Source organism: Culex quinquefasciatus, chromosome 1 (genome assembly GCF_015732765.1).
Source record: "Culex quinquefasciatus strain JHB chromosome 1, VPISU_Cqui_1.0_pri_paternal, whole genome shotgun sequence".
NCBI classification, from domain to species: Eukaryota; Metazoa; Arthropoda; class Insecta; order Diptera; family Culicidae; genus Culex; species Culex quinquefasciatus.
The window spans coordinates 15992908-16009198 of NC_051861.1; the positions used below are offsets into that span (position 1 = coordinate 15992908).

General features: G+C 41.4%; 1 protein-coding gene across 8 annotated transcripts in view; it reads right to left on the minus strand.

Moving 5' to 3' along the window:
• Positions 1-497: 497 nt before the first annotated feature.
• The window catches only part of LOC6052791 (oxysterol-binding protein-related protein 8), a 71476-nt gene continuing 55682 nt past the window's right edge, over positions 498-16291 (minus strand). For 2 of the 8 annotated variants that reach the window (XM_038249530.1, XM_038249533.1), the window contains 10 exons: positions 12271-12326; positions 6003-6152; positions 5714-5945; positions 5331-5561; positions 4568-5002; positions 4304-4455; positions 4064-4242; positions 3137-4001; positions 2760-3076; positions 498-2706 (listed from right to left, as the gene is read on the minus strand). In XM_038249530.1, the coding sequence (XP_038105458.1) occupies positions 2427-2706; positions 2760-3076; positions 3137-4001; positions 4064-4242; positions 4304-4455; positions 4568-5002; positions 5331-5561; positions 5714-5945; positions 6003-6152; positions 12271-12326 (2897 nt within the window). In that variant the 3' untranslated portion in view covers positions 498-2426. The other 6 variants (XM_038249532.1, XM_038249536.1, XM_038249535.1 and 3 more) reach the window with 6 other exon arrangements.

Genomic DNA, 16291 nt, shown 5'->3' on the forward strand with positions numbered 1-16291 from the left:
CCCGCGCGCGCTTCAGACAGAGACTAAATTTGCTAGCTCATCTTGAGGGTGGTTAGGGGGGGGGGGGGGGGACTGGATAGTTTTTCACGATAATTTTGAGTCTCCGGATTTTTTGTTTGCTCCTTTGTCCATCGCGGTTTGTTTTCTTGGGAACAGTTTCATTTTTTAGCACATGTTTAAAATCTTGGTGAGTGAGTGATGTAAGCGATGAGTGAGTGTGAGTGATGAGTACATCAACTTTACATAAAAACTGTTGAAACGACAAGTAGAAGTAAGATGTTTAGACGATGAGACAGACAAATGAATTCCCCAGATAATTTCTATTGTGAGTTTGAATTAGAATGTTTTGTGTACGTTACGATGTATCAAAGGAAAGTTCTTCTGTTCTGCAATAAATCAATAAACGAGCCCAACCTTTAGATGGCACCATCTTAACTCCATACAAACGAAGGAAAACAATGGAATGTCATCTGAGATATCGAAAAATCAAAAACAGATATTGTAACCATTTTAGTTTTTTATTCGCATTCAGTAACAATTGAATTCATATAATTTGTTATTTTCCCTTTTGTGTGGGCATGTTTGTGTAAGTGTTTTTTTAAGTGTGTTTGTATGTGTATGTTTTATTATTTCTTGCAAAGCAAACTTTTTCAAATAACCAGCACAAATACATGTTTTTTGTATATTTTCAATACCGCTGAACTGCTTGATTGTTTTCTCGACATACTGTTTTTCGCGCTCTAAAAAACATGCTTTCCAAATTAATTCCGAACAAATTGTTCGCGTGTTAGAACCAGTGAACTTAAACCTCCGGGGCGGGTTTAACATTTTAAAATTTCCTGTAGTTTGTTGTAAATGGTTAGGATTTAATAAGTGGCAAACATGGGTAATTTACGATTGCATTTTAGCACTGTTTAAATTTAGTGCTTTACTTAAATTTACCTGACTTAAACGTTATGTGGCTTTCACCATTTTACACAATATACACCAAAACTTGAACCATTTTGTGATGGGGTGGAGGAATCCTTCGGTTATGCAATATAATTCCACTTAACAGATACACTTAAAGTAGGATGAAGTAAGGTAGAACCTACCAAGGATTTACTGGTAAACTTAGGAAGCAAAACATGAAATATTACACAGTTCTCTAAGCGTCCCAAAGTTTCAAATAGTTTTAGTGGGCGCAATTATCCAGCCTAAAAGCGTGCCAGAACATGAAGTCAATGCAAACACTTTTTCTCTCTTCTATCACTGCACTCCATTCTCTTTCAACCTTATCCTTTATTGCATTCGATTACCGTGTGACTAATTTTTGTAAGTGTGTAAGTGTGTTGATTTGTTCATTCAAGGACCTAATAATTTATTCTTCATTTAGTTGCTCAAGCTTTTTTAAACTGCTTCTTTTTCACTACAGAGGTCCTTCTGCTACCCCGCTAACCACAGATTCTTCGATATTCTCAGCAAATCAAGAGCTTTGTCTTTATGCTTTATGTTTAGGTCAAAAACCTAACGGAATGTAGAGTAGATAACGTTTTGGAAGAAGGGAGGAAATGGCAAAGCTTTCCACAGGATATCCACTAAAAGGCTGAAGTTACTTTGCCAGAGTGGTGAATACGTGCGGATGGTTTGTATCTTGACTGTTTGATAGAGGGCTAGGTGTCTTGACTGCAACAGCTCTAGTGCGATTCTGTGATTATTCGAACCGTAAGAGTCCTGCTGGAATCTGGTTTGCAATATGCTCCTACCACTGACCAACTAGTAATACCAATTATGTTTGGGATGTGCTTTCCTAAAACGGACTTCAGAATCAAGGTATCGTCGGATAGCATGATGAGCCAATGAAAAATAACAAAAGGTAAGTGAAGTGCTAACATTGTGTTGTGTGCTGAGCAGTGGTAAGTAGATGTGACTATAGCCGAAAATGTGGATATTCGCTACAAGGTAAGTAGGCGATTCTGGTATTTGTGTCATTTCTATGCGCTGAGTTGTTCCAGCGCTCGGATAAAACGATGCGATTGCACTTCCCGCGGGAAGATTGTGTTCGAGTAGAAACGTCACACGAATCGCTTCGATCGAACGCCTGGAACAGAGGTTTGTCAAAAATTACTGAAAAGCCTTCATTTTATCGTGATCTATTATTTTCGATAGTTTATAGGAAATTCCAAGCTCTATGAAGTGTGTTATATTTAGTTTTCCACCAAATGTTGGAAATTTAAGAAAGCAGTCATATTACGGTGATTTGCTATTGACTTATAGTAATATTCTGTTCTATTTCTAATCCACCACTCGAAGCCTTTCCTGTTCCCCTTAAATAAACCCTTCAAAGCTGTCCTGCTTCCAGCAGTTGGCAATTGTTTCGATTATTGATTGTTCTTGATACTAAAAGTTACACCGAAAATGTCCAAAATATAAAACAAAACAACATTCTATTGACTACCAGTGCTGCCAGCACCACCGGAACCACTTCCGGTGGCTGCCGCTAGTGACCGTTTCGTTAGATACCATGCGATAAAGATTTGCAACAACAGCGCCAACACTCCAAATGCGATCCCCCGCAAGGTGGTTGGACTTACGAGACCCCCGAGGGCACTACCTCCCTGGTTCTTTGGCGCCCAATAAATCTTGTCCATGTCCAACTGTAGCTTCGACAGCTTCTTCGAGTGTTCTTCCAGCTTGCGGTTGATATCGTCCAGCGATTGAATAACCCTGAAATAAAGTTGGATTGTAGGTTGGAAGGTAGAGCTACCTTGGTAACCTACCTCGTATTGGAGAGCCCGGAGTCGTGGACGTCGTTCGAGTGACTAGAGTCCGAGTTGGGATCGATAAGATCCGGTGTGGACGTGTTGGACGAGATTTTACGAGACTTCAGCACGCCCGCGGTCAGAGCGCGTGTCTTACGCAGCGAGCCCCTCGATTCGACCTGCAAAATACTCAACGGATCCGAGCTTACCACGGACGCCGTCCGGACCATCGGAGCCTGGTGGCGTGTCTTCGTTTGTATCCGGTAGTTGCTCTCGTATTGGCGAAGATCGTTGCGCGGATCCCAAGGGCGCAGGTCGGCATACTTGTAGTGGTACTATGGAGGGAGATACATTTGAAAAGAAAGTCTACAAGAATTATGGAGCGGACGCCGTACCTGCCCGGTGACCAGATCCTGCTGGAACAAACCCGGAATCCACTCAGTGCAGGTAGCCTTCCGTTCCTTGGCCGAGATTCGCTGAGCTTCCTCAAGGGCGGTCTTTTCTTCGGTCGCTCCGACTTGGTCGTCCCTTCGGATCGCAGCGGCCACATGTTGCCACAGTCGTTCCGATTCGTTGGTTCCCTGTGATTCCATTGGAACGGTGAACCGCTTCAACCGCTGGGCACGTACTTCCGTGGTGGGATTAAACAGGACCGAATCTTCACCCGTTCGGGAGTCCTTTATCCGGATCTCTCCGTCCCAGTGGCCGTTGATGGTGGCCAGCGTTTCCTTACCGAGCTTCAGCTTACCCGTGACTATGTTAATGTACTCGTTACCTCCCAAGAACGGCTTCAGCTTGAACTCCAGCTCCGTCTTGTAGCCGGTATTTTCGCACTCCACCGATACCTTACCACCGAGCTCCATCGAAAGTGTTCCCATCAGAATACCCTTGCAGTGAGCGTACGGAACCGTCAGCGTGTAACTCTCTCCCCGGGGCAGCAACGTCAACGTGGCCACACCCTCCAAAATGGCCGACGTGCTGTTGCCGTAGAACTTGGACTTGGCCAAAATACTGCAACTAATGCAGAACCCGTCCTGTCGGTTTGTCACGTAAAACACCGAAATCGGAGGATGATGCGAGACCTGCTCGGCAATGTAGAACGTCCGGCTGCCGTTCTCGTGCTGCCAGTAGCAGCGGAACGTTTCACCCAGAATCGGATTGTACGGTTTCTTAAGACCTTTAGGTTTCTTGTAAAACCCGGACAGGTACCACTGAACTACCGTCTTCATTCGCGTGAAGGGATCGTCCTCCAATACAGCCCTAAAAGGAGAAACTTTTCATATTTTTCACACACACACGGAACAAGAAGTCCCTGAACTTACTTTGACAAAAGATCTGCGTGGTAGTACGAATCCGCAAGTTTGTCGAGAAAGGAGCGCGGCTCCAGAATAAACGTTGGTAGTACAACCTTGCTCAGATCCATTCCGGGTCGGACCTGCTTCACCAGGAACCAGATTAGGCTTTTGTGCTCCTCCGGAAGTTCCTCCACTTGTTCACCGGCCTAAAACGAGCGCATGCGTAAATTTTACTGCTTTACTAACAAAAACAGAGCTTTTGCTTACCGCACCAAACTCCTCCTCCGGCGAGTGCACGTACGGCGTCTCCGGGAACTCCTCCACCTCCACCATGCCTTCGCCCATGTCCGACTCCGAGTCAGACTCGCCGGCCGACATCACGAGGGTGCCCTGGTCCGGCTGACTATCAATGTCCAAATCTACAAAATCAATCGCATGTTAGAGCACTGTGGTTTTTAGCCGGATATCAACTAAAAAGCGTTCAACACTAAGATCATCAAACAACAACTCCACCCTCAATGCAATATTGACCGTCAGAGATCCGGATCGTGATTCCCGAGTTGGCTTTGCTAAACTCTGCCGGGCTGCTCCGGCGGCGTTGCTTTTCTCCCGGCGTCGAGTAGACCTGCCGCGCCGGAGAGAACCCAACCTGCAGCGAACTGCGCCGTCGGCCAATATCGCCCGCTTCGTCAAACACATCGTCCGACGGGGAAAGCATCCCCGAGCGCAGCTGATCGTCCTCGTCGAACCGCCCAGGTGACCGCGGAAACAGTTCCGGTGAATCCCGCAGGTAGCGCTCCCAGTGAGCCACCGCCAGGTACAGCTGCTGGAAGATGGGAGTCGGCGAGGGACACGAACTACGGGGTTGGGACTTTTCGATCGAGACTACCGGGAGGTGCCGCTTGTCCGGCGGCGACGGCGGGAGGTACTTCATCAGGTAGTTCAGGTGCTCTTTCAACTTGGGAACTGTGCGTACGTGCCGGGGGGGTGCCAATTACAGAGGCAGGATGTAGTACCGGGTTAGCCAACGGGGGGGGTTTGATGGGGTTAGATAGCACAAGTACAGGAGGACACAACGACAACGAGAGATGGCCCAATCAGCGGAAAATATTAGCGACCGTGAATCATGTGTGAGATTGCGAGTTTGCGCGAGGTGCAAGCAAATTTCAGACACGAAAGAAAAATAAAACGAACGAAAAAAAGGAACCGAATTAGTAATGATCAGGGCGAAAAGATCACGGGTCTAGGGTAATCACCGAACCCTTGCATTTCTTCACACTGGCAAGAAACTTACCATGCTCGTCAAAGTGCTTCTCGTAGTCGGCTTCGGACCACTGGGTCTCGTGCGTGGAGCTGGCCGTTCCCAGGTCTTCCACCACGCTCATGTCGATGGCCGGAACGGACCGCACCAGCAGGGCGGAACACCGCAGTGACAGTTCCAGCGCGTCCAGCCAGCACTTGCCGGCGGCCTGACTGGGTGCCCGGAAGATCAGATAGGACGTGGGCAGCGGTTGAACCACGGCTCCTACAAAAAAAAACGTTAGGTTAGCTTTCCCGATTACGGACGTAAGATTCAAGGTACTGTTGATCAATTTGACAAAACTTCGAGGTGTTCAGTGAAGTGTCAAGTGAAAATCAGTAAAGGTAAGTAAAAGTGAATTCAGACTAAAGCCTCACCCATCGTCTCCTTGTCCGGTCCCCGCGGGGCCCATATCGTCTGGTCCATCGGGTGGAACAGCTTGAAGCAGAAGCCATCCTTCTTGCTGGGCCGCTCGATAACCTGGCAGGACGTCAGCAGCACCGTACCGACCCAGTGACTGCTCTTGGTCTTCGGACTCTTGTAGATAAACAGCAGACCCGGCTTCAGCACGCACCACAGCTTCGTCCACGACTTGAGCGTGCCCCGGATCTACGGTGAAAAGTTGGATTAGAACTAGTCTGAACGGGGTGTCGTGCTGGAACCTACCTTCAACCAGTCCGCTAGGACGATGACGGCCGGATCCTGGAGGGAGTTGAGCAGCTCCGAAGCTACCCGTTTCTTCTCGCGGCGGTAATTCTTTCGTTGTGCTTTGTAAGATTCCTTGCGGTTTAGCTTGGCGGCATCGTTGTTCGATTGCTGTAGCACGATTCGGTTAAAGAGGAAGAAGATCAGATGAGTGTATCGATGAATAAATATTTTACCAACGCGTTAGATGGTGGTATGCCGTTCTTGGAAATACAAAGGAAAATATCTGAGCGGAATACATTAAACGTTAGTACCGCGAGTCAGTCTTCGGGACAAGGTGATGCAGGCGAATCTCGCTCGAATGGAGGCTCTCAGCTGTGTGACTGAGAAGATAATCCAATTTGATGGCAGAATAATTGATCAACTCTTCGCTTATGGCTTGTAATGAAGTTGGTGGGATGGCATATGAAAAATTATGATAATGGAGTGATCTGATGCGGTCTGCCAAATGCAGATATTTCTTCGTTTATTTACGAAAAAAATGATAATTGCTAAGTTTTTACTGATTTAGGCAAGGTTATAAAATCTATCAATTCACACTCGTTAAATTTCCAAGAAGTGATTGCTGAACTGAAACCGTGCTCAGCAATATCTTCCACGAACTAGACATAATGGCTCCACGTGGTGTTCACACACACACAAGTCGGCGATTAACATGAAAGGCGCGCCTGAACCATAAATTAATCCTGTCGCAATACCGCTTTCTCCGAACGCTACCCACAGTTTTCCTCCTCACGTGATCCACGAAGACGTGTTCGGCGGGAAACTATAGCCGATGCAAATTGCTTCACTAATGAATGTCGGAACGATTTACCGGGGCAGGAATTCTGGCCGGAATTCATGCGCTGCTGCTCGCAAAAGAAATGTTCGCTCGAAATCGTTCAAGAAGCTAGACAAATGGCACCATCTAAGGTGCCGGAAAGCATTTAGCAAAGTGTTTGACTTCTGCACCTGTTTGCTCGAGGAACTGCGGGAAGTAGTTACAGCGCTATTCAATCACGTCCGGGATTAGCGAGCAGAAAGGTCTGGAGCGTATCAAAGAAGATGGCTCTCTTGTGGAGCTCTACCACTAAAGACATGGATGCATCTGGTAAATGGTACCAGAGTCTAGCTGACTACCCTAACCCGGCGAAACTCGTTTCAGCTTAAGCTGTAGCTTTTTGAATAGGAGCGGATAAATACAGGCAGGTTTACACCCTTGAAAAGGATTATGGACAGCTTTCTCGTCAGAGTCAGAGTGCATAGGAAAATCATACTTTTACGAACTTCATAATGGTGGATAGAACTCAGAGTGAGTGTCAATAATGAAAATGTGATAACGTGATGTAATATTCAGGTTATTACTGGTAAGTAAATTTTATCAACTGTAAATTCTGTCAAATATGTAGAAGATTTTTTTTAATTGATGCGTACACGGAGAAAAAAGAGTTCCGAAAATCGTGAACAAGCGTTCATGCAAATGGGAACCACGAACAAAGTGTTCAAATCCCATGGTACGATTTTCAAAAACGTACCATGGGATTTGAACACTTTGTTCGTGGTTCCCATTTTCATGAACGCTTGTTCACGATTTTGGGAACTCTTTTTTCTCCGTGTAAACATAAAAGAAATTATTATCAAACAATAACAATAATCGCTAAAGATTTCCACAACTTTTCTTTGGAAAGAAATCCTGTTCAAACATTTCAAACGCTTTCCAACCTGGAAATAGAGCAGTAAAAGTTTTCCGACCAACATTCCTGCCCGCAAATTCCCTGTGCACATTTTCCCACAACCTCATTCTCGTTACCATTTCTTCGACATCGTTTTTCCAGCTTTCCCACAAAGACACACACACACACTACCGCGGGAAAACACAGAAGAGATAGGTGGGGAAAATAAGAATGTTTCCCGAACCGGTAGCGGGCATTTTTTTGTTTTGTTTGCGGACTTTAAGAGAAAACCGGCGACTCGCTGGGAATCATAAAATATTTAAAAAAAAAGCATAACAACTATAAGCGGTTACGATTGGTCACCGTAACCCACACTACCGCAGGACAGTCGGGAAACGCTTTCACGTTCCAGAGTTGGAGCAGGAAAAAAAAACTTTTGCGGACGAATAGTTGAGCAAATCGTTTTACGAGATTTTTACTCGATGGGCAATTAGAATAGCGTTTTCGTGCATTAAATATCGTGCTGGTATGCATTATTCATGGCGATAAGCGGGCTATGAAAATGCATGTTCGATGGCGGGGGAAAAACTAGTTGTATAGATCGATATCGGTTTCGTGGCGAGCGTCAATAAAATCGCCAACATTGAGCTAATATTGGTTTACGAGGGTTGATAGCGCACAGCTGATTCGATGCGCCTCCACGTTATGGCTAAGCCTGTGGTGGAGGTGCTCTTGAAATTATTAAATCTCGGGTGAGTTTTCAAAAAACCGTCAGAGCCACCGTGACCTCCGTCACTCATTTTCGCTTTTCTTCAAATTGCAACAATATTTCATTTGTTTTTAGTTTAGGCTACTTAAAGGACGAGCATTTTCGAAATTGGTTTACACAATCAAAAAAATCCGTGTAAAATCGCATGTAAAAGCATGCACATCACCTTTGTGAGCAAAAGCAAGTAATATAGCATGAGAAAACGTGTACACAAAAAGCATGCACGCAAGAAAAAAAAGATTTTGCAGACCCCAAAAATAACATTATTCCGGTGAGAGTCATATCCAGATCACAAAGTCCGCACCCCAACACTCTCGGCTATCTCGCCGCTGTGAAATTGACTGGATCAAAAAATGAAAAGTTGTCAAATCTTCGGTGCTCACCCCTACAATGATAGATTAGGATGTCAGGAACAATGTTTTCATACAACAAAAAATTCCCAAAAATGGTTTACAAGTCGCGCGCGGAGCTTGAATGAAAAAAAGTGCATTTTTCGAGTATTTTTCAGAAATGCGCGTAACAATCATACTAAAGTCATTCAAATTTGGTCGCCTTGGGCTTCAAGTTATAGTTTAATGTCCCCTGAACAAATTTCTGTGCAGAAATAGTCCATAAAAGCTTGTGTTTGGGCATGGCGGAGCGTTTTAGGGAGAAAAATTTGTATTTTTTAGCCAAAAAATTTCAAAATCACTCCTCAAAACGAGCCAAAAAAATTTGCAGCCAAAAGTAATGCATTAAGCTTATAGGAAACTTTACGGAGATAATTTTGCTTTTTTTAACATTTAATTTTTGTCCACGCAAAGCCGAGATATTTGCATTTTAGTGAACAAAAAGTGACGAATTTTCAAAATTCTTGGTATATAAGCGTTTTTAGCACATTAACATTGGCTACTATGATTACAAACGGGAAGGCATATATTTTGGATATTTTTATTTTGCTCGCTCAAAAACGATAATTCTGGAGTTTTTTTTTTTTTTTTTTGAAAAGGTCCTATAAACCAAATTTTCATTTTTTGCTTTTTAGGTGTTTTTGAATACCCCTGACTCAAGGCGGTTCTAAAAACACCCAAAAAGCAAAAATTTTAAATTTGGTTTATAGGACCTTTTTAAAAAAAAACTCCTGAATTGGTTATAACATTTAATGAAAAAACATGAGGTTTTCTCACAATGTGCACACGCTTGTTTGTTTATGTTTTGATTTTTTGATAGAAGAGAAACGTCAACGGTCAGGGTTTGAATATGGCTGCGTACGTGCATTTTTCAATCAAGCGTCACCAACGTCACGCTACGAAATCGAAAGAAGGCATTTGCGGATTCGGAAGCAATGCTTCCTGCTAACGAGGTGGAAACTTTTGTTTTCGATCTTCAGAGCAAATCGAAAGCAAAGTTTCCGATTCCGCAAACCGATTTTTGTTCCGTGTGACTTAAACGACATATTTATAAGTACTGCTCAGTGCTCTTCTCGATATGAACAAATAAAGCTCTAAGGCCGATGCAAATATTTAAAAAGTTTTTGTCCCTCGGCCCTGGCCGAGGTCAAGGTGGGGGGGCAAAATAATAAAAAAATATAAAAATTTAAATAACAAGCAATAGTCTTCACATTTAAATGAAAAAAGTGTTTTAAAATACATTTTACACTAGTTCAGTTGTTTTGCAATCTCTAGTTTTCAAAAAATCTAAGATTAGCATTAGCATTAGCATTAGCAATAAAGGTCGCACAATTCCGGATGGCTGCACAACGCTTATCTTGCTGTTTAACTGTAATTAAACGTATGATAGCACTAGACTCTCATCCGGTTACAATATTCCAACACGGGAGATACCATGTTTTCCTCTTTAGATGAGCGTGTAATACTATCCAGTAAGATAAGGGGCTCCTGGCCGGTACCTTGCTAACCTCGGGGATTGGAAGGTATGTTAGTAAACATCTATCTAGAATGCGCAGAGATCTCTACGTCACCTAGTGGTATAGATGTTTGTAGGGAGGTTTTGGACTCAATGTTAGTAAATTGAACGTTTGTTTTTTTTAACACCACCACCACCACCACCACCACCAAAACCATACCATCACCACAAAAAGCCATGCTAGATTTTAATACAAATACATTACAAAACGAACACAACCATAAAACCATCTTCCTGGCCCTGCTGCGTACACGATACTCTTCAAAAAATCTAAGATCTGACAAAAATAAAAATTGCATCGAAAAAAAAGATTTTGCATCGAAAATTTTCAAAAAAAAATAAGATTTTTTAATAAACCCAAACATGCTAAAAATGATTTTAAACGCAGAAGAATGTATATTTTAATTTGATTTCAGCTGGTTGCACTTGAATTTTCATTGAAATTTTGAAGTTTATTGTAAAAATATTTTTTTTGCCCCCTGATTTTTCGGGCCAATTTTGAAGGGGGGGGGGGGCGACAAAAACTTTTAAAAATATTTGTACCAGCCTAATGGGTAATGGGTTTTTTATTTTTTTTTATAAATGAATTTGTTTCATTCGAATGTACATATACATAAAAAAAATCACGTTTACAGCTTGGAGATAAGAACTTTAATAAAATAAACTTTGATTTATGATTATTTGTCGTTTACGTCACATTGTGAGATTATCTCATGTTTTTTCATGAAAAGTTGTTAACAAATATCGTTTTTGAGCGAACAAAATAAATATATCCATAATATATGCCTTCACGTTTGTAATCATAGTAGACAATGTTATATGCTAAAAACGCATAAATACCAAGAATTTTGAAAATTCATCGCTTTTTGTTCACTAAAATGCAAATATCTCGGTTTTGCGTGGACATAAATTGAATGTTAAAAAAGCAAAATGATCTCCGTAAAGTTTCCTATAAGCTTAATGCATTAGTTTTGGCTGCAAAATTTTTTGGCTCGTTTTGGGAAGTGATTTTTGTTTTTTTATTTTTTTTTTGCTAAAAAATTCAATTTTTTCTCCCTAAAACGCCCCGCCATGCCCAAACACAATCTTTTATGGACTATTTCTGTACAGGAATTTGTTCAGGGGATATTAAACTATAACTTGATGCCTAAGGCGACCAAATTTGAATGACCTTAGTATGATTGTTACGCGCATTTATGAAAAATACTAGAAAAATGCACTTTTTTCATCCAAGCTCCGCGCGCGAGTTGTAAACCATTTTTGGGATTTTTTGTTGTATGAAAACATTGTTTTTGACATCCTAATCTATCATTCTAGGGGTGAGCACCGAAGATTTGCAACTTTTCATTTTTTTTGGGACGGCCTAATCAACACCGATGTACGGGAAACGTACATTGGCATTGAACCTTGATTTAATAAGACAGTGAGATAGCCGAGATGGTTGGGACGCGGACTTGGTAATCTGGAGATTTCTCTCACTAGATTGATTTTATTTTTGGAGTGTGCGAAATCTTTTTTTTTTCTTGCGTACATGCTTTTTGTGTAAACGTTTTCTCATGCAATATTACATGCGTTTGCGTGCTATTTTTACAATCGGATTTTTTGCTGTGTATAGTAAGTAGGTCGAATACCGATGCAAAAAGGGCTTTGTTTACCAATGGCTCTTACGGCTTTTTGAAAACTCACCCTAGAAATGTAATGACGATAGGCATGTGAACCACTTAGAAGCTTGTACGATAAGCAAAACTAATACGATGAGATGTTTTAAATGTCGAAACAATAAATTTGGCTCAGCTAAGTTTTAAGTATTTCAGTGAACAGCAGGCAAATCGAAATCCACAAACATGAGGTGAGTAAATGATTTATTGATTTTTTTGTTTGTTGTATATTTTCTTCAACTTACCTTATCTGGAAAGCCGGAGTCGATTTTGGGACTGCTCTCGTTCCATCCTGAGATTCCTAGAAAGAATTTCATAGCTCGATATAGTGTTGGCGGTGACGTTTTGTTACTGCTGTTGTTGTTGTTGTTGAGGATTTTTGCAGATTTCTGAGTTTGAATTATTTTCGCCACAATGTAGCTTTCTAACACGGCAGCTGTTGTTTTCGCAGTCTCGTGCTTTCTTTCTGCCTTCCCAGAACACTTGGCTTTTGTTCAGTTTGTTAAGTTATTTTTATTTAACGCCACCACACGAGCCGTCTGGCAGATTTGGCGTCATGCTTAAGGTGCTAACGACCTAACACGCATCGCAAATGTACTGTCACTTATCACATGCTTCAAAATCTGCTAAAAAAAATCACTACCAAGATAGCAAAACTCGTACAAATCTCTACTTAAAGTCAGCTGATTTTTTATCGGGTCGACTTTGGGATCAACACATCGGGGTCGCGATTAACCGGGCTGTAATTTAAAATCGCTTTCGCAAGTTGCATTTCCCCTTAAAACAAACAACAAGCCTGTTGTCACTGTTGCAATAATGCCGATGACGCGAAAATAAAAACAACCTCAAAGTTCAACGACGACAACGGCTCCTCACTCATTAAAATTCCCTAGGGCGAGACTTTGTTTATTTCTTTCCCGGTTTAGGTTAGATTCGACACTCGACTCGAAAGTGTGAAGGAAGAAGGAACAACCACCAACTTTCGCACAAGCAAACAATCAACCAAGGATAAACAAAAACAGAGAAAAAGGCGGTTGATTGCGAATTCTCGCCGAATGACGACAGTAAAATTAAGGTATTTGACACTAATTTTCGTCTAATTAGGAATATTAAACTGATAATAATTTTAAAAACTTATTTTTTTTTTAATTCAAAGTCAGTTTTTTTTTAATCAAAAAAAGACCTCTCTACCCTTAAAAACGGAAGAGGGGCCAATCTTGCGATGATGCAAAGTTAGTCAGAAGAGTGCGGAAAACGAAATTGCTGCAGTGGACACGAGCGTTATTCTGAGGTGCCGCGCGAGGATATAAATAAAAGTAAAGTCACACAAAGCGTGGGAAATTTTTAATTTGAAAAATTAAAAAAATCCAAGTATATCCCGAATGCAAAGTGGTAGCAGAAAGAATAAAACATGCTTAACTAACAGATTATATTGAAAACAAGAATGTAGCTCGAAATTGCTGGAATCATTATAACCAACCATACGCAGTCCTTTTTAATTTTACAAATTTATATTTTGGCAGGTACCTAATTCATTAAAATTTGGTTCCCCCCAAGTTGTCCACGTGGTTTATGATTGGTCCCTATAACAGCTTTAAATTTACATGGTAAATATCATAGCTCTACAGTACCCTACTTTAAATGAAAAATAAAAAAAAAAAACATTCCCAAAAAATTAATCTGGACTAACAATAAACATTCCAAACTACAACTTGCTAACAACACAGATTGATACACATGACAAAAAAAAACCAACCCTTCGAAAAATAATATCATCAGCAAAATTTTAATTTATTTCTGCCAAACCTTCTACGATTTCAGTAAACACCTAAGCCCACCTAATAAATAAAAACAATAAAAATTACAAAACTAACTGCGCAACTGCCACCTCCTAAGCGAATTGAATTCCCAAAATCAACAACTGTCGGGTCACGTTTGGCCGAGCAGTGCAGAAAAAGAAAACATCGCGATTGCACCACAACATCCACTAACTGGCTATTGACGATGACAACAACATCTCCATCCTGACCATCATTTCTTCCACTTTTCATTCACTTTTTCGGGGGACCCGTGGCACGTTCCATAAGTCACACTCGACTAATCAATTAAACCGACACAATTGGCACGTGTTTAATTATTCTTCGACCCGGCACTTTAGCCTTGGTATTTTGGCCTTCGGTACAAATTTCTCCCCGGCTCAACCGTGAAAACAAGGCCACGTTCACGGTTCCCCAAACTCCCAAACAGTTGACGAGACCTTGGAGACTTTCCCCAAACCTCTTCTTAGCAACTCGAACTGGTTCAAGTCTCCCCGAAGCGACTTGGACAGAACCGCGCGAATAACAAATATCGGAAAACGCGTCGCACTAGCGATGCACAAAAGAAAAGAAAAACGTCCGTTCGGTAGGTCGAGTCGCGACACTCTGAGGAGCCGGACGTCGACACACACATGGTGCGGCGGTGGTATCGTCAGTCGACTGACCGAAGACGTGGTACACGACCACGAAACCAATACAGTACAGTGGGCCCTCCCCATTGAAGAAGACGGTCAATACCAACAGCAGGCAGTAGAGCCCAAGAAAGAATGAAAAAAAAAAACATCAACAGCCGGTGCGGTCATCGTCAGTAACGGTCATTGTTTTTGCGGCGCGGATCGCGTGTCATCGTGCCGACACTTTCGTATTTGTGCAATATGCATATGAAGGAAGGAACGAATCAACACCAACAACAACGATGATGATGATGCCGGGCGCCATACCGAGGGGCACGCTGACGAGTTGTGTTGTGAATACGTAATCATTGTTGGTATACTAAGGTTAAACACGATGCAGGAAATCTTTCTTCTGGACTCTCAAAAGAACATCACTGAGTAAACTACATTTCACTAGATCTGTTTAATTTTACCTCGTTGATTGTCTACAAACGTGTGTTGTTACAAAATCTGTGAAATTCTGAATTTTTTTTTCAATAATTTTTTTCCCTCAAGATATCAGATACCTAAATGTTGTATCTTCCCAAAATCTCAGCGCACTTATTTTGATGACAACACAAGGAGCTATTAAGCTATAGCAAACAAACAAAAACAAAGTTGCTCATTTTGACAGTTTGTCTGCGTTGGTTGTTCGCCATCATTTGCTCGCAGAAACGTCAACTTGCATACATTTTGTCTTGTTTGCGAGTTTGGCAAACTGTCAAACGCGAAAAAGTGCTAGTTTGTTTGTTTGTTAGGCATAGTGTAATAGCTCCTTCAGGCAGTCTGCTTGCCTTGAAAGCTCGTCGACGTGGCACCCGAGCAACAATACTAATGTTCTGTACTTGAGTGTTCAACTCTTTTTAATCTTATTCCTTCATCAGCAGGTAGCGATGGACGTAAAGATGCCGAATAGAATAAACGAACGAAGAACAACAACATTCATCCGTGTTTGTTATTATTTTCATCAAAACCTGGACTGTTGTCATAAAAAAAACTATGAAAACATATTCAGATGTCACCCAAGTTAGCTCTGTTATGTCTGTTAGGTATGTTGAGTAAAGCCTTTTAGACATTTTGAATTTTTTTGACAATTAAAACAAATTTAAAAACTTAAAAAATGGTTATGAAGGTAAGAATTTTCTCTACAGATCTGATTCAATAAATATTTTTGAGATCGATCCAAACAATCTACAACATAAAATTTTCGAAAAATGCATTTTTACCGATAGAATATCAATGTTATTATAACATTCCGTTTTCCGATTCGAATTATTTTTCATTAAGAAAATCATGACACTTTGAGAATATTATATAACATTTTCGAATTTGGGTCCTAAAATTAAGCTTAAATTGTTGATGTTATTGTACACGACGGTAAAGCTTATTTTCCTGAGTGCAATGATCCTTCCCAAGTAACATTTTTAAACCAACTAGCCACCACCTAGTTTTATTGGGGTTTTATGATAAAAGCTAAATGGCTTTAAATAAGGTTTCATGGAAGTTTTAAGAGAGTCTTGAAAACCCAATAGCAATGTCATGCCAATCGGTTTTATCGAAGGCTTTTTTAAAACCCAGGATGTTTTAGCTGTCAAGTGCCATTAGGCGTGTAAAAAGCTTACTTAAAACCATAAGCTCCTGAAAAAGCATTTAACGCGGCCCATTAGCATTGCATAAATATGGCGCTAAACGCGTGTTCTGATTGAATTTAATTGACCGCCATCTTGGTTGAAAAAATAGAAAACTGAAAAATTTAATTTAAATTTGATGATCAAACACATTTATGCTGAATTTCT